We start from the raw sequence: 26,416 nt of genomic DNA, 5'->3' as shown, positions 1-26,416 counted from the left end.
CGCGCAGGAGAGGTGTTACGTGGGAGTAACGAGTACTTCCCATAATAACCCGCACGGCTGCGTTCTGAACTAGCTGCAGTCTCCGGATGCGTCCCAAGGGAAGCCCCATGTAGAGGGCATTGCAGTAGTCCAGGCGAGACGTCACCAGCGCATGAGTGACCGTGCGCAGGGCACTCTGGTCCAGTAGGGGGCGCAATTGGCGCACCAGGCGAACCTGGTGGAACGCCCCCCTTGCCACGGCTGCCACATGGTTATTCTTTGGTTATTCTGACATGCCCCTAGAAAATAAAGGTTTATAGATCAAAAGTTGCTATGGCCAATAATCCTTTTTATGTAGTAATTTTCTCTGAGCTAGTCATTATAAAAATACCAGTTTTGCAATTAATTATTCCCTATCTGCTGCAGTTAAGCATTCACTTTTTGTCTTAGAAGATCAAATATGAAGCATGTCCTCTGAGACAATGGTAAATGACTTAGGTAACTTGACACCAATTAATTGGCTGGAAACTTCATTTTCCTTTGACATATACTCTTTCTTTAGAGACACAGCAGCTATGCTACAAATTACACACACATACACACACACACACACGTTGTTTTGGGAAAATGTGATAAATCAAAAAATTGATTTTTGGTCCTAGGCAATCACTTGTTTTAGAACAAATATGCATTAAACTTTAAAACAGAACAGCAGATGCTGAGGTAAGCACCACAATGTCACTGGTACTTAAAAAAGCAGATTCCAGGTTGTTTTATAGATGTATTTCAATTTTGTCTCAAATTTTATTGATTTCTTAAGACAGATTTATAAGTCCTCACAGATTACTCTTGGACATACTTTTTGTACTAGTCTAAAACTGTAATAAGCTGACTGTGACCGAATCCAGTATATTTCTCTTAGGTGTAGTATCAGATTTGTCATCTGTGTACAGGTACCAATAAGAGACAGCACATTCTTTGCTTTAAGCTGAAGCAATTTCAGTTTTCATTACTGAAGCTGCCTGGGATAGCCTTAGAGCTGGTGGGATATGAATATCATAGAGATAAATGATGCTAATTGTTTGTTTTTTTAAAGCAATACTAAGTTGTAGACTTTGGTTTTAATGCTACCAGAGAAAAAATTCTTTAGAATTAAAATTGGTGGCCTAAGTCCATGGACATTAAAACAGTGCACTGAATGTTTTTATGCGTTTCATTTTATAGATTTAATATATTTTGTACATTGTTTTAACTTCTGATTGAAGCCACTCAGAGTTGGTTATAAGATACACTATATTGCTAAAAGTATTTGCTCACCCATCCAAATAATCAGAATCAGGTGTTCCAATCACTTCCATGCAGTGACGTGTGGTGAGGTTTATGGCTGGTGAGGCTGGTGACATCATCAGGAAGGCAAGGAAGGCGGGGAATGGGACCACGTGTGCAGGAGGCTGAGGCAGCCTCAGCCTCCTGCACACCTGGTCCCATTCCCCGCCTTCCTGAGTCAACATGAAGGGGACCGCGGAGCGCGAGCCGCGGGACCACGGAGCACAATCCTCCTGCAAGCCGGAGGTGTGAGTGCGAGTGCGAGCTGGCGGAGCGTGCTCCGCGGTCCCCTTCATGTTGACTCAGGAAGGCAGGGAATCAGACCACTTGTGACTTTTCCCTTTTTTTTCTTTTCATGATGAGAGCGGTGAGGCTCTGCCTCCCCTGCCTCCCCTGACCGCACATCCCTGCTTCCATGGCCACAGGTCAGTGGTGGGTTTCAATTTTTTTTAGAACCTCTTCTGTTGGTATGGCCTGCTTTGTAGGAATGGCTTGCCGGCCATGTGACCGGTGGGAGCAGTTTGCCGGCCATGTTACTGGGTGGGAGTGACTTGCCAGCCATGTGACTGAGTGGGAGTGGCTTGGTAGTCATGTGACCAGGTGGGCGTGGCCAACTTATAAAATGTGGTGAAACTCACTTAACAACGCTCTTGCTTAGCAACAAAAATGTTGACTCAGAAATTCTGGCATTTGAAGCACACAAGTCTTAAAGCTGTCAAGTTACAAGACCCTTGCACCCCTAACCTTTAGAAAAAAAACCCCAGGGGTGTTCAAACTTGACAGCTTTAAGACTTGTGGACTTCAACTCCCAGAATTCCTCCTCCAGTCATGTTGGCTCAGGAATTCTGGCATTGAATTGTGCAAGAAGTGTGCAAGACTTGTGGTCTTCAACTCCCAGAATTCCTCCTCTCGCTCTTCATCTTGATGATGTGCGGACGGGCGGGGGGAGAAAGCTGGAACCTGTTTTAAACGGCACTGTAGATTTGTGGAACCTCTTCTATAGAAGAGGTTAGAACTGGCAGGAACCCACCCCTGCCATAGGTGTATAAAATCAAGTACCTACGCATGCAGTCTGTTTTTACAAACATTTGTGAAAGAATGGGTCGCTCTCAGGAGCTCAGTGAATTCCAGCGTGGAACTGTGATAGGATGCCACCTGTGCAACAAATCCAGTCGTGAAATTTCCTCCCTCCTAAATATTCCACAGTCAACTGTCAGCTGTATTATAAGAACGTAGAAGTGTTTGGGAACGACAGCAACTCAGACATGAAGTGGCAGGCCATGTAAACTCGTCCAACATCAGTGTGTGACCTCACAAATGCTCTTCTGGAAGAATGGTCAAAAATTCCCATAAACACACTCCTAAACCTTGTGGACAGCCTTCCCAGAAGAGTTGAAGCTGTTATAGCTGCAAAGGGTGGACCGACGTCATATTGAACCCTATGGATTAGGAATGGGATGTCACTTACATTAAGTTCATATGTGAGTAAAGGCAAGTGAACGAATACTTTGGGGAATATAGTGTAGGTAGTTATAGAGATGTTATAGAGATGTTTTAAATAAATAAATAATAAACAGAAAATATGTCTGGAAGAGGGAAGAACTAGAAGCTCAATGAAGACATGTTCATGGAAATATGGCAAACAGCATATTACTCTGGCCAGCTTCTGTATCGGGGATACAGAAAGCCCTACACTTTATAGCCAAAGTTATTGAGTTAATAGGTAAGCGAAGTAGGTCCCACGTGAAGGCACAGTACAAATTAAAACAGGCTTCCAATGCTAATTATCTTCCTTTTAGCTTTCCCTAAGTGTTCCAGGCGTTCATGCCTGGCTCTCAATCAACCCAGCAGAGTCATAATTGAAATATAGGCAGACTGAGTAGCAGAACTATTTTTGAGAAGTGGTAGGAAGAGATACCCCTATCAAATTTAGTAAGGCAATCTTTATTTACCTTTCAGATTTTGCTTTAAAAAGCACTGGTGGAAAAAAGCTGCTATTTTTAAATGTTACAAACACTAATTCACCCATGCTGAATGAGACCAAATTAGAGGTTGTGATTAACTTCCGTATTTACATGTATCAATGGGGCCTCTAGGTTGCTGAATGTCTTCCAGGAAAAGTAAGCTGATCCAGGTTACATTTCCTGAGAGTGAAGTGAGAGATGTTTGGCGTTAATGGAAAGACATTTTGTCTTCCAGCTGACACCTACCGTCACCTGTCATCTTGCAAATAATTTAACGATCAGTGATTATGAAGCTGCTAGTGTAAAAAAAACCTTTGTCCTAAGATGTGAGATGCTGCATTTAATGCCACCTTAAGTCAGAATTTCAGTAGGTTTTGCTTGTTGTAAAATCTCTAGCCTCTGACAAAGAAAGGTTACTCAAGGAATGCTAGAGCTCTCATGTCTCCCAATAATCATCCTTTTGCTAATTTTGTCAGTAGCTTTTATAATGTGGAATAAAAATTGGCAAACAAATTGTAAGGTTTAAGGGTTTAAAAAAACACTTAAAGGTTTGTTTTTTAAAAAAGAGCAGTGAGCAATTAGCAAGCTGCAGCTGCAGCTCTTTACCACCGTAGAACATTTCAATGCTTATTCAGTAAGAATCAGGATTAGCTGTTACTCAGACTAAAGTTAGAATCTGGATAAATCATCATGCAGCTGGTTTAAATACCACTTGATTCATTTTTGTATATTTTAATATTATAATTAACAACTTGATGATCCTTTTATATTGTGTTGTATCAGAGTCATCAAGCCACATAATGATTGTACATTTAATAGGAAGCTGGTGGACAGAATGAGGAGAATCATGATATTTCTCCAGATTCAAATTGGTAACAAATGAAAAAAAAAAAACCTTGGAAATTAATTTATAAAGAGCTACATTATACGATATGTAAAAGAAATGCACTGCTATCCAGTATTGTTCAGAGTTTTTATTTAAGAATTTATGTTTAAAAGTGAAAGGAATTTTAGGAACACTTTCATATGGAAAAAAGAAATGATTTCTGTGATTGTGTTCTGATTTGTAATAGTGATTTCAAACTCTAGCAGTTATACTGATATTTTAAAATTCAGTGGAGTTCAAATACTGTTTTCTGATTATTTTCAACATTCCATCTTGCTGGCCAAGAAGGCTTCTTTCAGTCCTAATTACTAACATACTAAAAATTAAAATAAGCTATGAACTACCCTGGTTTAGCCTTTTGAATCTGAATCTGCTTTTTACATTTCTCTAGTATCTATAAGCTTCAGTCCATAGCTTCTGAATTTCAGTCCAGTTATAGATCCTTCTGCAATGGTTCTAATGATTTAACTTGAAAGCCAGATTTAAACAATTTTAAAAGTTCAAATGTGTGAAACCTCTACCTTCCCTTCCAATGAAACCCAGTGAGGGAACCAGATTCCATGCATGCTACTATCCTTCAGAGGGAATGAATTAAATACTTCCTGTCTGATCTAAGAAGCTGGTTTGGAAGCCTTTGCACCCACATCTAAACTAAGGAAACATAAGACAAGGCAAATGAGGAGCAAAAGGACAATACTATTGCTGCTTCCAGTTGCTAGTGCCAAATTTCTTGGAACATATTGTTGATCTGACACCATAAAATAAATATATAGAGTCAATTGATGTTGAACTATATCAGCGGTTCTCAAATAGTGGGGCGCGCCCCCCTGGGGGGGCGCGAGGCTCCGTAAAGGGGGACGCGAAGGCTCCCTTTCCATCTGGGTGCAACGGCGGCGGCGTGGGCGAGGCATAATATATCCCGCCTGGAAGTGGCAGCACTTCGCACTGTGGATTTTCATTGGAGCCGCGGGCTGGAGCTGTGCAAGAAGCCTGCTCGGGCGGGGGTGGGAGGGAGGGAAGCATGGCTGTCCCAGGCTTCCCTCCCTTCCCCCCCCCAGCCCAAGCAGACTTTTTGCACAGCTCCAGCCCGCGGCTCTGATGAGTCTCTGAGCAGTCCCTAGCGCTGCCACTTCAAGCCGGGATATATTCTGCCATGCCCTCGGCGGCGTCTTTATGCAGGTAGCTCGCCTCCCCGCCAGCAGCTCACCCGCAAGCATTCCGTCTGGAAGCGGAAGCGCAACAGCCGCTGTTGGGGAAGGGACAAAGGGGCGGCGGTCGCCCGATCTTGCCACCGCCACCCCTTCGCCCCTGGTAACGGCGACTGTTGTGCTGCTGCTTCCAGCTGGGATGCTGGAGGAGCTGCTGGCAGGGAGGGAGGGAAGAAAGGGAGGAGGGAGTAAGGATAGACAAGCAAGAGGGAAAGAGGAAAGAAGGCAAGCAGGCAGGAAGGAGGCAGAAGGAAGGAGGGAAGAATGGAACTGGAAGGGAGGCAGGGAAGGAGGGAGGGAGAAAGGAAGGATAGGAGGATAGGGAAAGAGGAAAGAAGGCAGGCAGGCAGGGTGAAAGAGGAAGGAGGGAACTGGAAGGGAGGCAGGAAGGAAGGGAAGGAGGAAGGGAGGGTGGAAGGAAGGATAGACAAGCAAGAGGGAAAGAGGAAAGAAGGCAAGCAGGCAGGAAGGAGGCAGAAGGAAGGAGGGAAGAATGGAACTGGAAGGGAGGCAGGGAAGGAGGGAGGGAGAAAGGAAGGATAGGAGGATAGGGAAAGAGGAAAGAAGGCAGGCAGGCAGGGTGAAAGAGGAAGGAGGGAACTGGAAGGGAGGCAGGAAGGAAGGGAAGGAGGAAGGGAGGGTGGAAGGAAGGATAGACAAGCAAGAGGGAAAGAGGAAAGAAGGCAAGCAGGCAGGAAGGAGCAGAAGGAAGGAGGGAAGAATGGAACTGGAAGGGAGGCAGGGAAGGAGGGAGGGAGAAAGGAAGGATAGGAGGATAGGGAAAGAGGAAAGAAGGCAGGCAGGCAGGGGGAAAGAGGAAGAAGGGAACTGGAAGGGAGGCAGGAAGGAAGGGAAGGAGGAAGGGAGGTGGAAGGAAGGATAGACAAGCAAGAGGGAAAGAGGAAAGAAAGCATGTGACTACGGTGGGAGACGAGGAAAGACCGGTGTGCTATGTTATGCAGAGGTGTACTTATAACAATTTTATAGACAAATTATACTATTTACAGTCGCGCGGGGGGGGGGGGGAATGTTTTCTTCTTCCTAGGGGGGGCATGACAGAAAATAATTGAGAAGCACTGAACTATATTAAGGCTAGTCTTCCATCTACTTTGGACCCATACCAATATAGGAGTAATAGATTAACTGATGATGTTATGTTTATTGTTGTCCATACTGTATTAAATCATTTGGAACAAAGGGAACATATGTAAGGTTGCTATTTGTGGATTACAGCTCTGCCTTTAACACCATTCTACCCAATAGGTTGTTTCTTAAAATGTCCAATTTGGGTATAAATCAGAGGATTTGTTTGTGGATAAAGGATTTTCTGACAGATAGGCCACAGTCAGTAAGGAAGGGATCTCACCATTCTTCTACTCTGATATTAAGCACAGGAGCCCCCCTGGGTTGTGTGCTAAGCCCCTTCCTTTATTCTTTGTAGACACATGACTGTACCCCATTATATAACACCAACGCAATTATTAAATTTGTGGATAAAATGGCAGTGGTGGGGCTCATTAATAAGAACAATGGGTCTGCTTATAGGAAGGAAGTACAAGGGCTTACATTGCGGTGTAAAGAAAATAATCTAACACCCCAAAAACTAAAAACTTATAATTGACTTCAAGAGGAAGAGAGATGTACATTTATCATTGTACATAAATGGCGAGGAGGTGGAGAGGGTTGGTAGTTTAAAATTTCTGAACATTTATATCTCAGAGGACCTCTCATGGACCATGAATGCTAACATGCTTGTTGAAAAAGGCACAGAAGAGGCTGTACTTCCTGAGAATGCTAAGGAAGATAAATCTATCTCAGCATCTACTTCTGTCCTACTATCACAGCACTATTATGAGTGTCTTGACATACGGCATTCTGCATGGTATGGGAGCAGCTCTGCAGTGGACAAAAAAGCTGTATAGAGAATCATTAAAACTGCCCAGAATATCACCGGGCTCCAGCTACCAGCCCTGGATGACATCTTCGCATCTTACTGTTGGAGGAAGTTGCATAACATCCTCATAGACTCTTCCTATCCTGCTTACAGTCTTTTTAGACTGTTGCCTTCTGGCAGAAGATACAGAACAATTAAAACTAGGACCACACATCTTCTGAATAGCTTTTATCCCAGAGCTATAATTGCACTCAACAATGAACTAAAGGGCCACCATCAGTGAGCTATTGGACAGCACTACTTGGTCCGTTGTGTGGCTGTTTGGGTGGCTTAGGGGTGGGGAATTTTTGGGTGGGTGGGGCTGTGTTTGGGGATTGTTATGTGTATTAGGCCAGGTCTCTGGGTGTTATGTGAATTTCGTTGTATGTGTAAACTGTGTATATACATACAATGACAATAAAGTAAAGTAAATTGCATTCAGATAGGAAGCCTGCCAACACATTGAACATCCACTATCTTTTAGCCTTGGAATTAATATTGAATTTAACATTTTAATGAAAAAATATATATTTAAATTAACAAATTAACTCATGAGTAAAGTGAAACCTCATTGTAAAATATTAATTGGGGAGAGGGAATGACAATTATACATGAATACCAATATATATTAACATACATGATAGCAGATTTACATCATGTATGTTGTAAATTATATTTATTTGTGTGAAAATCTGTAATTACCTGTAAAGGATTATATTTGAAATGGTATGTGGGAGTGACCTTGAGAGACAGGACATAGAAATGCAACCAAGGAAACCGTCAGATAAAAGGCAGCTCAGCCCACAGCAGAGATGTGAATGGGGAAATATAATTGTTTAATTTTGTGGTGAAATTTTTGCAAATTCATAAAGATCCTAGATACAACGTGAGTATTTATCATGGCTACCATAGTTACCAATGCATTGTAATGTGTTGCATTAAGCAAAAGGGTTGAGTCCCTCTCCAGTTAGCACAGTCTGAGAATGGAAAACAAAAAGCAAGCAGGATGGTATTTGTACTTCATGAATAATATTATACAATCATTGCTCTGATTTCAAAAGATCCAAGAATTAAAATTGTAATTATGTATATATTAAAATGGTTAAAAATATACATTTTTATTAATAAATAAATATGTATTTATTAACATTATAATTAATATGTTTTATATATAATTAATAATGACCTTACAAGCCTCAGCTAAATGCAAATGAGAATGATTTCCAAACCCTTACAGAAAGCCATGGAAGCCAAAAGGTAACATGCACAAAGGATCCATGTATAACTAGTTAGTAGAACTGTTAAAGAAGAGGTAGTGTTTACTGCCTGCTGTCCAATAATTAGCATATGAATCCTGATTTGACTTAGGACAGCTGTTTCTGTGTCATTGTTTAATATGATTCAGATGGAAAAAATATGTTGGAAACATGATAATGTGTAAATGGCTATTAATAGGCTTTTAGTTGAATCAGTGTTTTTTAATTTTGGTTTATTTTTCAAATATGTAAAGTTATATTGAATCATGACTTATTTTCTCAAAATTTAACAGCCTGAATCACAAGATATTTTTGTTAACTGCTCATAATCAGACTGTATAATACCAGTTGAGGAATGAAAAAAAATCGTCTATAGGAGATCCATTGAGCAAGATAATAATGTAGTCCAGTTATCAAAAACACTTTGCCCCCTGAAGTTTGGCAGGCTTCCACCCTTTTAGCTCTTCATAAGGCTTTGAAGATCTGGATTTTCCCCCAAGTGTTGGAAGAAGACTAGATAACACATTGGAACTGATTCAGCTCAGGTTTTTGTTGGTTTTAGTATTTTAATTAATTGAGTTTTATAATTTCAATATTTTAATATATTTGTATATGTCTTTTTTATGGGGAGCAGTTCAGAGTTGGTTGAAAAATGGATCGATGTATAAAAAGATAATATTTCCCTGTCATAGTCATGAGTCTAGGGCAGAAGTGGTATTCTACCAGTTCAGACTGGATCTACTAGCGTGTGCTCACAATTGTGAACTGGTAGGGAAGGTAAGTGTATACCACCTCTGGTCTGGGGCATGGTGCTCATCTCAGTTTCTTGGTTAAGGGAACCAGTGTTGTCCGAAGGCATTTTCAGTGGTCGTGGGGCCAACATGGCTATACGCACATGGGATGCTTTTATCTTCCTACCAAAGTGGTACCTATTTATCTACTCACATTTCCATGCTTTCGAACCGCTAGGTGGGAAGGAGCTGGGGCAGGAATGGGAGATCACCAATGTTAGGGCTGTGCAGACTTTGCAGAAATGTTGCTCTATGGGGGAAGAACAGCCACAATGGAACTAAACTACATAGACCCATATGATAACATTATTTTAGGAATGGAAAGTAAAGAATGTATTCATTTCAGATGTCACCAGGGGCAGATGGGATTGGGAAAAAGTGGACCTATAGGTACCTAACTCTATTTTAAAAAATGCAATACCATTTCTTTCACTGCAATTAGTAAACTGCAGCAGATTGCCCAAGCCCACTGGATAAACTTAGAGACCTTTTGTGGAGAATGGAAATTGGACTTAAACTCCTGTTTCCACAGTAGTAAAAGAGTATCTTTTGCTGGGTTGTTATTCCCATGGTTAAACAACCAGGACAAATATCTCTTTCCAAGGCTCTAGGTGGCAATGGAGAGTAATTTCCTATCTGGTTGAGGTGGGTTGTTTCAAGCTGTATTCCACAGACTCCTGTGGTTCCGAGAGGACTTGAATGGGTTCTGAGAGATTTAACCATTCACTTCTGCCTCAGTGTTGCTCCTCAGAAGCATCCATAGAAATTGTCTAAGATACAGTGGAATGGATGGGGCTTACCAGCTGACTTTCAGAACCCTCACCTCTCTTGGTCAAGGATTTTTTTAAAAAGTTTTTAGAGCCTGAAAAAGTTTGAAAAACTCTTGAGGCATCTGAAGTGATGAGAGACATTAACAAGAATTCTATATAGCAAGAATTATGACAGTAAACACAGATGAAGCCAGGAAAAAAGAGGATATGCATAACCACCATTTACTGAAGAGGGGGGAAATCCTTCATGGATTCTGTTTTTCTTCTGTAGTGAGAGAGTGCCCTTAGCCAAAACTTACTAGAGTGATCCACTGGAGCAATCCAATATGATAGGAACTACCCAATTAGATTATGAATAAAACATTACTTTGTGCAGACTTCATCTGCTAAGCTTCCGCTTAGCTGACACTAGTGAATTAGGCTTGTATTATGTCATGAAAGATGAGATTGAGAACCATGTTGAGGTGATTTAGTGGAATTTTAGTGGACAAGGCAGCCGAGGTGGCTGCATTTCTAACAGAGTGAGCCCTGATAACTTCCAAAGTAGTAGTAAAATGGAATGGGACAATTCGCCAGGGCCAACTCTTCATGGCTAACTTGCCATGGGCAACTCACCGCAGCCAATTCAACATGGATAATTCACTGAAGGACAATTCGCCACAGGTCAATTTAATAATTCAATTTAATTATTTAAAATAATTTTAAAACATTTTAACTTTTCTCATTCATATTTCATTTTGTTCCTCCTTTGGTATCCTTTCTTTAATGAGTTATTCCACCATTTCTTTGATATTACTATAACTGTCATCCTTTGGCAAGTTTTCCCACAATGAGTTGGTGTTCTGACCCCCCCACCAACACACACACTCCGAGCCACAGGTAAGTTACCAGATTTATTTACAGACAGAACAGGTCCTTGGCAGCAATCCAACACAAATAAGCCTTCATAACAACTCGGCACTGATAAGCACTGGCAGCAATCCAGCCTGCCACGCTCACAAGACTGTTCTCCCACATTAGTTCATGCGTTGACTTCTGCAAAAGGGTGTGTGCACAAGCAGTCCTTTTATAGTCTGGAGAGGAGTCTAATTATCATCAGCTGAGTGCAATTACCTCCTATAACTGCGCAATTGCTCCTGACACCTATTAGCACGCTGGTAACAAGCATCCAACAACTCACTGCTGATGTCTGACTCACTGTCCCTTGTCTTCTCCCCACTGCTCCAAGGCATGACATCAGGAGCACACTCCCTTTGGCTTTCACCACTGCTCCATGCCTCAGGCGCCTCCTGGTGGCCAACAAGCCTCTCTGATCCCTGTTCTCAGTCAGAACCCTGTCCAGGGTCCTCCACATCCTCCAGAGCCGACCCATAGGGACCCTCGCTGTCGGAGTCTGGTGGCAGCTCCAATGGCTCCTGCTGGGCCACAACACTTGGCCATGGCAAATTGTTCTGCAGCGAGTTGGCTACAGTGAGTTGACTGGGAAGAATTATCCTAATCCTGTAGTAGAACGGGTTTTGTAGCAGTGATCCATGTAAAACACCATGATCTAGAAAATATTTTCTGGAAAGAGGCAAAAATTATCCCATTCTTGTTAGTTGTCGTCAAATAAAGTTTCATATTTGGTGGGATAGCCACTTTGTGATATCTCATAAATTGAGAGGGAACTGCATGTAGACAAAATGTTGTTAGATCTAGAGTTTGTGCATTTGAGAATTAATTTTGGATATGAATGTAGAGCCTGTAGCTTAAATCACAGTTCGAGAAGATCACATAATTTCTTCCTGGCCAATATGACTGCCAACTTTGACCCCATATCTGGATGATAATATAGCAACAAAAATCCCAAAGGTGCTTTTTCAAGAGGCAACTGGACTTTCTGAGCTGAAGAAGCTTTTTGGATGAGAAGCGAAACGTCTTCAAAGGAAAATCAGAAAGTCCAGTTGCCTCTTGAAAAAGTACCTTTGGAACAACCATGACCTGAATCACTGAGAATCTCCATAGACAAATAGTGACAAAAAGTTTTTCCCAGATAAGAAGGTGTGATGTCTACTTAAAATACAGGTGACATACCATGACTTTGGGATCAATAGAGATCCCAAAAGGGAATTCTATGAATAGGGGATGGCTTCAGGAAAGTAATTTCAAGCTGGGATCTCCATGGAAGATTCATGGACAGCTGCCTTTGTTTGGAGTACCAGGGCTTTGGGGCCAGTTGGAAGCCATCTTCAAGAGTCTGATCAGGAAATTCCTACAACAGTCCAAACAGACTGAGAGAAGTCCAAACCTTGTCCCTTTATGAAGTGACCTCTGCTGTTTTAAAGGCAGTTATTGAAGACAGTCCTTAGGGGAAATGATATGGAAAACTGCTTGGGAAGTCCTCATGCTTCCTGCTAAGGTCATTCCTTAGAACTGTGCTCCAAGAGTAGTGTTTGAAAACTCTCTTATATGGCCAAGGGGAGTGAAGGATCTCTTGAACCATTTGAGGGCATGGTAGTTCACCAGGAAAAAAAAGGTACAAGAAAGGCAGAAAAAATAGAGAAGAATGGAGAAACAAAGGTAATGGATAAGATTTAGCTTAGTGGTCCTATAATGAGCTGCTTTCTAGAGTAAGCAGAGCTGAAGCAGTTGCTGGGAGGATGTAGCCTTGACATTATAGAAGGACATTTTTTGGTCCTGATTGCCAGAGTTGTGGAAGGAACTACCCAACCAAGGATACATAAAAATTTTTTAACTCGGAGTTCCATGTAGGGATCTTAGTCCATGTTGTTTGATGAACAGTTTACATATGTTTCAACAGAAAAACAGCTTTAATCATGTCTTTTATGGAGACAAAACACTTAAAAGATTTATTTTAACTATATACCATGTGAGAGAGTAATCAGGTTGAGTATAAAAAATTAATCACATGTCTGTCATTTAGCTGAAAAAATAGTAATAAGGGAACTTGCTTTCCTTTAAAGTTCAGTAAATGTGAGAGGCAGAATTAGACTTGGGGGAATTGCTGTTTGAGGTAAGAAGGTAATATCACAGTGGGAGGCAGCACTTGATTCCCTGCAAGCCCATTTAATCTTTTGAAAATATAAAGAGCTTATGTTTTCTAGTCAACCTCTATCTATGTTGAATCATTTGCCTCATAGCAAATATGTAAAGTGCTGGCTAATAGCAACAACTCAATTACACAATGGAGAATGCAGAAGATTACCAACCAAATAATCTTTTCAGCATCATGTATATACATAAATTTGTTAGTTACATTTGGGAGTTTAATATCACAGGTACAAATCAATTAAACTACTGCAGGAGTTAAGCAGATTTGAGCTGTCTCAGCCACAACATGCCTTGAGGTTGGATGGTCATCTGGAAACCACAACTAGTACAAAATGCTAAATTGTTGAATGTGATAATTTACTTCCAACATATTATATCTGTTTTGAGGCACTGAATTCGCTACCAGTTTGCAACCAAGTGAAATTCAAGGTAACCCAAAGACCTTTGTGATTTAGGATCTTGATTTCTTAACCTCTGCCCCAAAGCTTTGTGCTATCAGTTAAATAACAGCTATGCCTTCTTGAAAGTGTCACATCTGCCAAGGTTCATTAAAGGTTAATCTGAGGAAAAGCATTTTTATAAAAGTAACTCATCTGTGTGGTTCCCTCCTTACTTAATTATGATTGTTGCCAATCTTCTCCCGCAAGCCTTTTGTTAAGCTACTATGTGCCTTTCTAGTCATGTTAGCTACTGTTCTCAGTTATTTTATCACATCATGAAGGACTTTGATTCTTTTCAATTGTTCTCAATGGAATGTAAATTGTCATTTGAGGAGCAAGCTTTTCCTTGATGATATGTGATAAAATGTGTAAATATATTTCAGTCACCTACTCTCTCATTTCCCTTTTCTTCATTGCTTTGATTTCCCCCTTTTTAAAAAGTAGAGGCAAAAATAGGTTCCATTGAACACTGTTCAGAATAGAATCTACAATAGCAGAATGCCAGAATCCATTTACTTTTGTTCTATTTCTTAAATGTAAGATTTTAAAAAATACCTATTGCTTTTTGGCTTCTAAAAAGAAGATATTGCCATTATTTAAGTAAGAGCAATATAAACTTTAATCCAACATTATACCAATGGAGGCAGAGATACTATTCTTTCTTGGTATTAAGAAATATGTGCTAAATGTCATTGCCTGTAGACTAAGAAAACACAACCTTCTATGGTCAGAAATTTGACCTTTGAATGGTCAAATCACAACCTTAACCCCCTTAATTCATATTTCAATTTAATACAATACAATACAATAGCAGAGTTGGAAGGGACCTTGGAGGTCTTCTAGTCCAAACCCCTGCATAGACAGGAAACCTTATACCATTTCAGACAAATGGCTATCCAACATCTTCTTAAAGACTTCCAGTGTTGGGGCATTCACAACTTCTGGAGGCAAGCTGTTCCACTGATTAATTGTTCTAACTGTCAGGAAATTTCTCCTCAGTTCTAAATTGCTTCTCTCCTTGATTAATCTCCACCCATTGCTTCTTATTCTACCCTCATGTGCCTTGGAAAATAGTTTGACTCCCTCTTCTTTGTGGCAACCCCTGAGATATTGGAACAATGCTATCATGTCTCCCCTAGTCCTTCTTTCTATTAAACTAGACATACCTAGTTCCTGCAACCATTCTTCATAGGTTTTAGTCTCCAGTCCCCTAATCATCTTTGTTGCTCTTCTCTGCACTCTTTCTATAGTCTCCACATCTTTTCTACATCGTGGTGACCAAAACTGAATGCAACATTCCAAGAGTGGCCTTACCAAGGCATTATAAAGTGGTATTAACACTTGACATGATCTTGATTCTATCCCTCTGTTGATGCAGCCTAGAACTGTGTTGGCTTTTTTTGGCAGCTGCTGCACACTGATGGCTTGTATTTAAATGGCTGTCCACTAGGACTCCAAGATCCCTCTCACAGTTACTACTATTGAGCAAGGTACCACCTATACTGTACCTGTGCATTTCGTTTTTGTTGCCTAAATGTAGAACTTTACTCTTTTCACAATTGAATTTCATTTTATTACCATGTTTCCCCGAAAATACAACATGTCCTGAAACTAAACCCTTGCGACATTTTTCGCGTGCGCAAAAATATAAGCCCACCCTCGAAAATAAACCCTCTGGACAATCCCTCCCCTCTGACCAGGCAGAGCACCGTTGCTTGGTGCCTTCCAGGTACTGCTAGGTCAGTCAGCGGCGCTGTACCCGGCTGGAAAGGGGGGTTGCCGGGCGGCTGCTCATAAGCTTGGTCACCTCATGGCTGCTGCGTTGCTGCTGCGACAGCGCAACACAGCCATTTGACCCTGAGGCTGTGCCCGGCTCTTCGGGAGCCCGCCCGCAAGAGAGCAGCTGCCCAGCAACCCCCCCTCTTCAGCTGGGCACAGCGCCGCTGACTGACCTAGCGGTATCCCGAAGGCACCAAGCCACGGGAATGAGGTGGGGGCAAAGGCGCTTGCGTTGCTTGGTGCTTTCGGGGTACCGCTAGGTCAGTCAGCGGCGCTGTGCCCAGCTGAAGAGGGGGGGGGGTTGCTGGGCAGCTGCTCTCTTGCGAGCGGGCTCCCGAAGAGCCGGGCACAGCCTCAGGGTCGAATGGCTGTGTTGCGCTGTCGCAGCAGCAACGCAGCAGCCATGAGGTGACCAAGCTTATGAGCAGCCGCCCGGCAACCCCCCTTTCCAGCCGGGTACAGCGCCGCTGACTGACCTAGCAGTACCTGGAAGGCACCAAGCAATGCGAGCGCCTGTTCGCCGCCCTCCGCCTCCCGCAGCTCGGTGCCTTCGGAATGCCCCTAGGTGAGTGAATGGGGCTCTGCGTGGCTGGAGGGGAGTTTCGCAGCGGCTTTTCCGCTCCCCGCTCGCGCGAAGGGCATCTGCGCTGCTGGCGCCGTCCGCCGCTTGTTTTTTTTTTTCAAAGCACGGAGGATGGACAATCTGCAGCCCACAACCATAGAGCGTACTTCCAGAGCGGCATCCATCCTCCGTGCTTTGAAAAAAAAAACCAAGCGGCAGACGGCGCCAGCAGCGCAGATGCCCTTCGCGCGAGTGGGGAGCGGAAAAGCCGCTGCGAAACTCCCCTCCAGCCACGCAGAGCCCCATTCACTCACCTAGGGGCATTCCGAAGGCACCGAGCCGCGGGAGGCGGAGGGTGGCGAACAGGCGCTCGCGTTGCTTGGTGCCTTCCAGGTACTGCTAGGTCAGTCAGCGGCGCTGTACCCGGCTGGAAAGGGGGGTTGCCGGGCGGCTGCTCATAAGCTTGGTCACCTCATGGCTGCTGCGTTGCTGCTGCGACAGCGCAACACAGCCATTCGACCCTGAGGCTGTGCCCGGCTCTTCGGGAACCCAGTCACAGGGGAGCAGCCGCCCGGCAACCCAAAAATAATAAGCCCTTCCCTTTAATAAGCCCAAGGCCATATTTCGTGGGTCAAAAAAATATAAGGCCCTGGCGTATTTTCGGGGAAACACGGTAGATAGTGGCCAATGTTCAAGTTTGTCAAGATCTTTCTGTATCTTTAGCCTATCTTCTGGAGTGTTGGCTATTCCTGCCAGCTTGGTGTCATCTGCAAATTTGATGAGTTCCCCATTTATTCCCTCATCCAAATCATTGATGAAGATGTTGAAGAGTACTGGGCCCAAAACAGAGCCTTGGGGTACTCCACTGCATAATTCCCTCCATGAAGATGCAGTTCCATTGAGGACTACATGTTGAGTTAATGATTGAACACCCCACATTTTGAAAGGTCAAAAGTTCCCAAATTATGTACCTGTAATCTGGATGTTAGGGTGAGAAAACACCAACCTTTCTGCTTATTATGGGTTTAATTTATTAAGCTAGGAATAGTCTGTCTGCTATTGTAGCTATTGAAGCAAGCAAATTTGTTTGTGATAACTCAGTTTCTGTTGCCTGGATGTGCACATGTGAATAATAATTTAATTTGCAAGTTTGCACAGAGATCCATAATATAATTTAATTGACATATACACTCACCAGACTAAAGATGTATTATGTGCAGATTTAATTTGTTATGGAAAATTGGGGAAGAACATTAAAATCTGAAAAATAGGAAGCAATCCGTTTTAAATGCTTAAAATCATTTTGAAATGTCTTTCCCAAAAGCAAAATAAAAGCAAAAATTTAGCACAGACAGATGGAAATGGAAATCTCTGATAAACAAGTACCTGTAACCCATGAATTTGCAAAGTATTTGTAATTCCTTAATGTGGGTGTTATGAAATTGCCTAGGTATCAAGATTTTTAACAAACTGCATCAGATTGTGCAATAAGTGCTTTAAAAACCTAATCATATGAGACTATAAGATTCCGACTTCATAAAAGATTCAGGAGGTACTTAAGAGTGCAACGTGTGACTAATAGGTATAAAAACAAATATCTCACCAATTGCACAGCATTCTAAATTTCTCTATTAGAATACTTCATTGCTTCCAATTATTTATTTTAAAAGTTAACGAACAGTAATATTTTTAAATGCTGGGTCTGATAGCCAATTTAATGTTAATTTAATGAAAATAAACAAGATGGCACAAATATTTCCATACATATTCACAACTCATTGCTATTCTAGCCTTAGGCCATAATCTATTCATGACATTAGCAATGTGATTAGCAATCAAATTATTTTAAAATAAAGTGGCTAAGAACATTGGGAAAAACTTAAGCCTTTGTTCCCAGCAAAATCACTGTCCCACATCTGAGATTAGCTGTCGGGGAAATTAATTTCAATATTTTTTCACTAAATGCTAAGTAAGGGGTTTTCTTTCAGCTTGTTGATAGGAATGGAAGCCCCAAATCTATTTTGCTAATTAATTGCTAATCACATCACTACATTAATATTATGTATAGTTTAACTGTAAATCTTCACTGGGGAGAGTAGATCAGACATTCTTAATTTAACTGCGGAAAAGAGATGAGAACTTAATTGATCACCTTTCAAGTGTGACAAACACTTGATGGAATGAAAACAAGCAGCAAATCACAGGCAAAAAGATTTACTAAATGGCCAGATTTTAATGAATAATTCAAGTGTAGGAGTACTTTTGATAGTTTGACGATGAAGACGATGATGTCGTCCACAGTTTTGTCAACTCTTAGCAACTACATAGATAGTTCTAGGATAGAATAACAGAATTGAAAGGGACCTTGGAGGTCTTCTAGTCTAATACCTTGCTCAGGGAGGAAACCCTATACCATTTCAGAAAAATGGTTCTCCAATCTCTTCTTTAAAACATCCAGTGTTGGAGAATTTACAACTTCCGGAGGCAAGCTATTCCACTGGTTAATTGTTCTGTCAGGAAATTTCTTCTTAGTTCTAGGTTGCTTCTCTCCTTAATTAGTTTCCATCCATTGCTTCTTGTCCTGCCCTCTGGTGCTTTGGAGAATAGTTTGGCTCCCTCTTCTGTGTGGCAGACCCTGAGATATTGTAATACTGTTATCATGTCACCCCTAATCCTTCTTTTCATTAAATTAGACATACCCAATTCCAGCAACCATTCTTTATATGTTTTAGCCTCCAGTACCCTAATCATCTTTGTTGCTCTTCTCTGCACTCTTTAAAGAGCAGGGCTTTCAAATTCGTGACGTTGCGGCAGTGTCTCATGATGTAGCGGAACTTTCCCCCCCCCTTTGCTAAACCGGAAGGAGGCAGGGCCAGCATGTGACGCATCCAGCCTATGGGCCATGAGTTTGACACCCCTGTTCTAGTGTCTCAACATCTTTTTTACATCATGGTGACCAAACCTGGATGCAGTATTGCAAGTGTGGCCTTACCAAGGCATTATAAAGTGCTATTAACACTTCACGTGATCTTTTACCCCAGGATGATCTTTCCTCAAATACAATGGTGTATATTTATATCCATTATAATCACTGCAGCTGGTTGTCTTCCTTTTCCTTCCACATTTGCAAATATTATAGGTTTTTTTTTAAAAAGAGAGTAAGTCATTTACATAAAGTTTCCAAAATATTGATAATTTCAGTCTGATCATTTCTGCCTTAAGTGAGAACTCTTGATTAATTTTCTCCATGATCCATTATGTTTGTTTTCTTGGCTATACATGGTATTGTCAGAAATGTTCTCCAACACAGATATCCAAAAGTATCAATTCTCTTTCATCCTGCTTCTTCAAAGTCCAACTTTTAATACCATGGAGTGCCAAAAGGAAAACCATAGCCTGCACAATTCTGATTTTTCTACACATAAATATGTTGTAACACCTGTATATCTTTCCTAATTCTTTCTGATATTTTATTAAATGCTAGTCTGTAGCAGATTTCATGGCTGCTAGTTCCTTTATTGTTAATAGTAAAACCTAAAAGGTAGACACTATCTACTGCTTCAATATCTTCACTGTAAATTTTTGAAAATTTACAGAAAAAAATTGATTTTTCCCATTTAAGTTCGTGATATTAGGCTTCATAATTTAGAAGGCTAAATAAATCCCATCAATAAAAAAGGTACTTTTTTTTGCCAACACCACAACTAGAGTTGAGAAGACACTGCAGATATAGAGCTGGGACTCAAGATGGGTCCTGTTAGATTGGGTAATAGATAGGCACACACAGGCTTAACGGTAACAACAGCTCTATATTAAGTACAACAATTGAGAAATCCAGCGAAGGTTGAGTCTGAAAGCAGCCCTTTTATAGGGAGCTGTCAGACCCTTTGACCAATAGTATTAAACCTCTGTTCCCGCCGGAATAGAGGACCTTGGTGGAAACCATTGTAGTTAGAGCAAGTTCTAACACTTCCCTCCTCTTGGATGGAACAATCCTACTTGTTACATAGTCATGCAGGTAGGCAGGCTTTTGGGTAGCTCTGCCTGACCTGCGCAGTTCAGTAGAGGGGTTTCCTTGGACAGGTCGGATGGACCTGTTTGCTCCACAGGTCCACTTGGTGGAAGCTTCACGTTTATTCATGTTGTGGGGGTGTTTCTCTATTTCGATGGCTTCCATAATTATTCTCTTGTTGAAGTGTTCTGTTTTGGAGATTAACCTGGTTCCTTCAAAATTGATTTCATGTCCTGTAGCTTTAAGGTGCTAGAAAAGGGAGGAAGTTTTTTCTTTTTTTCCTACTGCGTTCTTGTGTTCTGTGATGCGTGCCTTTATTCTCCTGTTTGTTTGTCCTATATATGTTGCCAGGCAGATTTTGCATGGTATTTCGTAGACTCCTTGGTTCTCTAACTGGATTTTGTCTTTGGAGTTTCTTAAGATGTTGGCTATTTTTTGGTCAGTGGTGAAGGCTGTCTTGATATTGTGTTTGTGCAGAATTTTGCTGATTTTATCTGTGGTGCCTTTGATGTAAGGGAGGAGGGAGATTCCGTTGTCCTGTTCTGTGTCTCGGTTCTTGGGATGTCTCCCTTTGGATTAGGTTGGTAATTGTGTTTTTTGGGAATCCGTTGGAAATTAATACGTTTGTGAGGATGTGTAATTCAGTTTTCAGGTGGTCTTTGTCGGCAACAAGAGAATAATTATGGAAGCCATCGAAATAGAGAAACACCCCCACAACATGAATAAACGTGACGATACCTCCTGCCTACCAAACATCTGGAAACCAGCCCTAGTCAACAAACGAACCCCACCCACCACCCAGGCCTTTACAATACAAAACAACAATGCACACACAGCTCCCAATATATTCCTTTATATTAAATTCCATATATACACTATTCACTATCTAACCCTGAAATATTGTAATATAATTTTCTTAGTGAGGCTGATTTGTTCCAAGCTTTTAATAATGGTTCTTGCATTGTCATAAAAGAAAGATACATACCTTCTATTTTGCAGATAATTATTCTTGTATGTGATATGCTTCAATTAATAGCTATTTGCAACTTCTTGGGAACATTTATTTATTTACTTTTAACATATAATGATGGAGAATAACATACATTTTTATTCAGAACCATTTGTATTTTTGTGGCCTCCCACTGGATTGGATTCACCATTATATGTGCAAAATGGGACTCTTTTTCTCCTCCTATAGAATTTCTTATTGTCCCTCATAAATGTGTCTGGGAATCAACCAGTGTTGTTTTACCCAGCTGCATAAAGTCTATATAAATATCTTAAAGAAATTAAATAAGTTCCCAATTACAGTATATATGATGGGACTCAGGAAAAGTGCTTTTGCTCAATTCTGAAGTGATTTCTCCTTTCCCTCAGTTTTTCAATAATAGTCTATTGTAAGCAGGGACGTGCGGTCAGGGGAGGCAGGGGAGGCAGAGCCTCACCTCTCTTCATGAAATAATATTATATAATATTATATACTATATATATATATATATATATATATATATATATATATATATATATATATATATATATATATATATATATATATAATATTATAATATTATATACATCCGTCCGGGCGCGCCCGGGAGCTGAGGAGGCAGAAATGTTGTCGGCGCCGCCGGATGACGAAGGCACGAAAGTGTCGCTTTCTTGCCTTCGTCATCCGGCAGCGCCGACAACATTTCTGCCTCCGCCCTCCGCAGCTCCCGGGCGCGCCCGGACGGAGGTAGCCAGAATGGCGCCGAGGCAGTCCAGTGGGCGAGCGAGCAAGGATCAGGCTGCCTCGCTCGCTCGCCTGCCGGACTGCCTCGGCGCCATTCTGGCTACCTCCGTCCAGGCGCGCCCAGGAGCTGCAGAGGGCGGAGGCAGAAATGTCGGCGCTGCTGGATGACAAAGGCACGAAAGCGCAGCCGCCTGAATGGGAAAGCAACGAAAGGGACTGCGCTTTCACCTCACTCAAGCCTTGCCACCTGCATGGGAAGCCGCCTGAATGGGAAATGGGAATGGGAAGCGCAGCTGCCTGAATGGGAAAGCAACGAAAGGGGCAATGAGGGTGGGCGGTGGCTGCAGGCAGCAAGGCTTGAGCGGGGTGAAAGCGCAGCCCCTTTCGTTGCTTTCCCATTCACCCCGCTCAAGCCTTGCCCAAGGGAGCTGGGGATTGGGCTTTGGGTTGGTGGGAGACCTTGAAGGAGTGGGTGGGGGAAGGGACTGGCGCCGGTGGAGGAAGCAATGCTACGCGGATCAGTGCACTCCGTGGTCCCCTTAATGTTCACTCAGGAAGGCGGAGAATGGGACCACGTGTGCTGGAGGCTGAGGCTGCCTCAGCCTCCTGCACACATGGTCCCATTCCCTGCCTTCCTGATGACGTCACCAGCCTCACCAGCCATAACCATCACCGCACGTCACTGATTGTAAGTAGTATAGTAGCCTGCCTACTTAGTACAGTCTTCTATTGTTTGTGTAGAACTGGGAGTGGGTTTATAAGGGCATCATCCTCTATTTCTATCAACTTTATTGTACATCTAAATCTGAATCCATTGTATTGTTTAAGGAAGAGGTTTTACATATTTGTATGTATTTTAGTTTCCAGATAGAAATAAATCCCAATGTCCTAGGGCTTCAGAAATGAGTTTAAAATTAAAGCCATACATGAATTTGAGAATTAATCCTATTGAATTAAATTTTACTTTTAGGTAGAAATATATGCAATTGTTCTGTTAAAATTCAATAGTTATTTGCATTTTTAATATCTCAGAAGAAAATGACATACTGTATATATAAAAATGTAGGTTCTCTTTTTTTTCATATTTACTGGTTTTATGTAGAATATGCAAATTGAAGACATTTTAATTTCAGTGTAACGAACATAGTTTAAATTGCTATTAATCTGTACAATATGGGAGTGGGAAATCATAGTGCTGACAGAAGAAATTGTGAAAATTCCTTCTTAACACCACTTGACAGAAAGCATCCAAACTATTATATAAATGTAAAAGTTAACACTAAGGAGAGTCACGTCTGTTAAAATATAAAATCTCTTCTATGCAAGTAATCCTCCCCCTGAAAAATACATAGTTTCAGAAATATTTTAAATGAAGTACATAATAAAATAATATGCTAATACAATATTTTATGCCAGAATGTGAGTCTTCCACAAGTCTTTAGTTTCTTATTATTTTGAATTTATACTGGCAATATCTAAATGCTAGATACTATAATTATGCTACTTGTAATTATACAACTATTTGTATAATTAGTAGTAGTAGTATAGTATTAAAATTAGTAGTAATAAAATATTACTTATTAAACCCAAAACATATATCAATGCTAGAATCATTACTGCCTTCCTTATACTGACTATTATTTAAAAGTTAAAGAATGAGAGATAACAAAATGGTTCATCCAAGTATGAGATTAGGATACTGACAAAGCAATTTTCTGTGTTGGATACAAAAGCTAATATTGCTCAAATGATGACTATTTCTCCCTCTCCTAAAATATGCTGCAAAGATTTCTTCAGTCTGGATGATTCTCATTTGAAACACACCAAGGGGAAATACAACCCAGGGAAGAGTAGACATTCAAACAGACAATCTAATTTATCTGAATATTATTAGCAATGGAAACAATAGGACATATCCAAAGCCATGTATCTCTGCAAATTCAAAGATATATTCTTCTAAATAGGTTAATCTGAGGTGTTGGATAGATTAATATATAATATTAAACCATAACATTAGTTATTAAGTTTTGGCTTAGTGCGTTCCATGTATCCAGTAAACTACAATTTATTCAAAAGCCACGGTTGAACAAGACAATGTGTAAACATGACAGTATGAGACTTTTCTACTCATAGAGAAGAAAAACATTTTTTTTACTATTTATATCATGCTGTGATTTTCTGTGTCATTCTGGAGAAATTGCAGAAGTCTTGGGAGAATAGACCAATGCGGCAAACAGAATAAAAACTGATGAAGTCCAATAGACATTGCCTGTATCCAAACATACAAAAAGAGACTCTTCTTACAAAAAAAAAAACCAAAAATGAACCAACTAGAAAAGCACTGAACTGTTTCATTCTAGTTCAGAAAAAAAATGATAATCTCATTATTGTATCAGAAATAGCCTAAATCGATCTTTAGTGTGGGAAGGCGTTTCAAAACCTACAAGTTACGGCATTACTTACGCAACTCCCAGTTTCCTCAGCCAGCTTCAGACTCTGATTCTCCATCTTACATTAGTACAGAGGGACTATCAGCCTTCAGGGAAAAAATTGGGGGGGGGGGGGAAGGTATCATTCCCCTTGCATGACAGTAAGCTACCTAGAATCACCTTGGTGAGATAGGGGGCATAGTAGTCTAATAATAAATAGAAATTTTTTAAAAAAGGAATTTGGAAATGGAGAAATCTTTAAGCCATCGTACAAGTGAAGTTCTACTTAGTGTTCCCTAGAACCAGTTCTTTGCTTATGCCATCAATCACAGTAACACACAATGAAGGTATCAGAAATAGCATTGCCTTTGTTTCCATATAAAACATACATATGTTTTTTTAAAAATCCACAATCCATCACTTCCTGACTTATTGTGGGAAAGAATTTTTTTTTTTACAGAAACATCAATAGTTGTAAGTCCCGACTGAAAAATAAAATGGCATCCCGCAACAGAAGCCTAGCATAATTTACAGTCACTCATATTATAGCTGAATGAGTGAAATGTAAGGGGATATTTGCCAAGCTACTTGACACTTTCAAGTCAGCTTAATCAGATACCCTTTCATTTCCTGTAGTAGAGAGACCAGTATTCTGCTACTCACTATACACCAGAATCTATTTACATATTCTAAGAGAAGAGATGAACTCTCAAAGTGTGTCATTTGGTTGCACTTCTGTGTCTTTCAAAATCAAATAATCTATGTAGGAAAAGAAGGCCATCCAAAAAAGCAATACACTGTAATTCAGCAAGCAAGATAATATTCTCATTGCAGAACTATAAATTCCTAAATGTTTCTTTATAAGCTCACCTTATTAACTGTGTGGTAGAAGTTTTAAAGTGCACAGAAACATACAGATTTGAGGCTTTCTTCTTCAAAAGCACTGTACACAGATGATGGATTAAAAAATGGTTTAGGGATATAAGTTAATGCACTGTATGCAGACTGATGTCAGTTTCCTTTTAAATTGTCCTTGCATCATACGCCAGAAATCATATTTTTGTGTTTAGGAATATTTGTAGAGTAATCAGATAAATAAATAAGAGAATAAATAAACAATAAAAACTGCAGAGCAGTTGGTGTTGGGTATGCAGACATATGCTAAATGGCATGTTGGCTTTATCTGTTCATTTATGAATTTGTTCATAAAGAATGGAGAAAAATCAGGCAGTTTTACATTTTTTTCTTTTTGTAAATGTTCTTTTTTCCAATCTATATTGAGTGTGTGTTAGGGAATAATATATACAAACTACAATTTCACTAGCAGCAGAGGAGAAAAGATAAAATAAGCTTATAGCCACCATGGAAAGTTCTATTCATATAAAATAATAATCTGTTCAGCTACATAATCTTTTCTATAGTTTTTTTTTAAAAATAAACATTAAAGTTTTCCAAGACCTATATTAAAATTGAAATTTCACACAGGATATAATAGCTTTTTATTTCACTATTTGTGAACAAAACTGAAAGAAATGTACACATGACTATCCATAGTTTACAAACAAATAGCTGTTTTGGAATTTGCCTGGTTGAAATTCCAGCTAAAAACTGCAGAAAAGGCAATTAATCCTTGCAGAAGAATGGAAATTCAAATTGCAGAAAGCATGGAATAAAGAAACTCAAGGAAAAGTAACAATGAATATGAAAAAGAGAATTATGCAAGAATATAAAAGAACATTTCGGGATCATAGCTATCAATGGCATACCTAGAATGTTTGAAGCAGGTCATATTTTAATACCCCCCCACCCCTTCCGTTGCTCCTGTGCCAGGCCACCCACAGCCAAACAGCTGATTGGAATGCTGGCAGCAGTGATCTGGCTGCACACCTCCAACTCTCCAGATACCTCCTCATTATCCACATCACCAGACACTGCACCCCCTTATTATCAGCACCTGTCCCTACTAACGCATCTTTTATGTATATACTTTATTTATTTAAAACAGTCATACAACCACCTATCTTCAAACCAACTCTGGACAGCTTTCAATCACCCTTGATATTGCCACTGTTAGTTATCCAAGAATAGGGTATTTGATTACTTACTGAGAATCTTTGATAAGAGGTGCATTCCCCAGTTTAAAACATGGTTTTTCAACTCCACATGAAGTCTGCCTCAAAGAGAAGCTTTCTGCTAAATCAAAACCTGAAAGATGTAATCAAGCTGTATAATCAACTGCCCACTTAATATAATTTATCTAAACAGAGAAAATGGTTGGTAGGCTATCTGAAATCTTGG

The 26,416-nt window shown here is 40.6% G+C and overlaps 1 protein-coding gene across 1 annotated transcript in view; it reads right to left on the bottom strand.

Annotated features, from left to right (window-relative positions):
• The window catches only part of COL19A1 (collagen type XIX alpha 1 chain), a gene marked incomplete at its 3' end in the record, with an annotated part of 189,016 nt that overhangs the window by 137,716 nt on the left and 24,884 nt on the right, over nucleotides 1-26,416 (bottom strand). The window contains exon 4 of the mRNA XM_081943886.1: nucleotides 26,224-26,323. Within this exon, the coding sequence (XP_081800012.1) occupies nucleotides 26,224-26,323 (100 nt within the window). The remainder of the gene's footprint in view (nucleotides 1-26,223; nucleotides 26,324-26,416) is intronic.

The sequence above is a fragment of the Natrix helvetica genome, assembly GCF_964273705.1.
Source record: "Natrix helvetica genome assembly, chromosome: 2".
NCBI classification, from domain to species: domain Eukaryota; kingdom Metazoa; phylum Chordata; class Lepidosauria; order Squamata; family Natricidae; genus Natrix; species Natrix helvetica.
The sequence above is the reverse complement of the archived record's forward strand: the minus strand, read 5'-3'. Positions and strand labels throughout refer to the sequence as shown.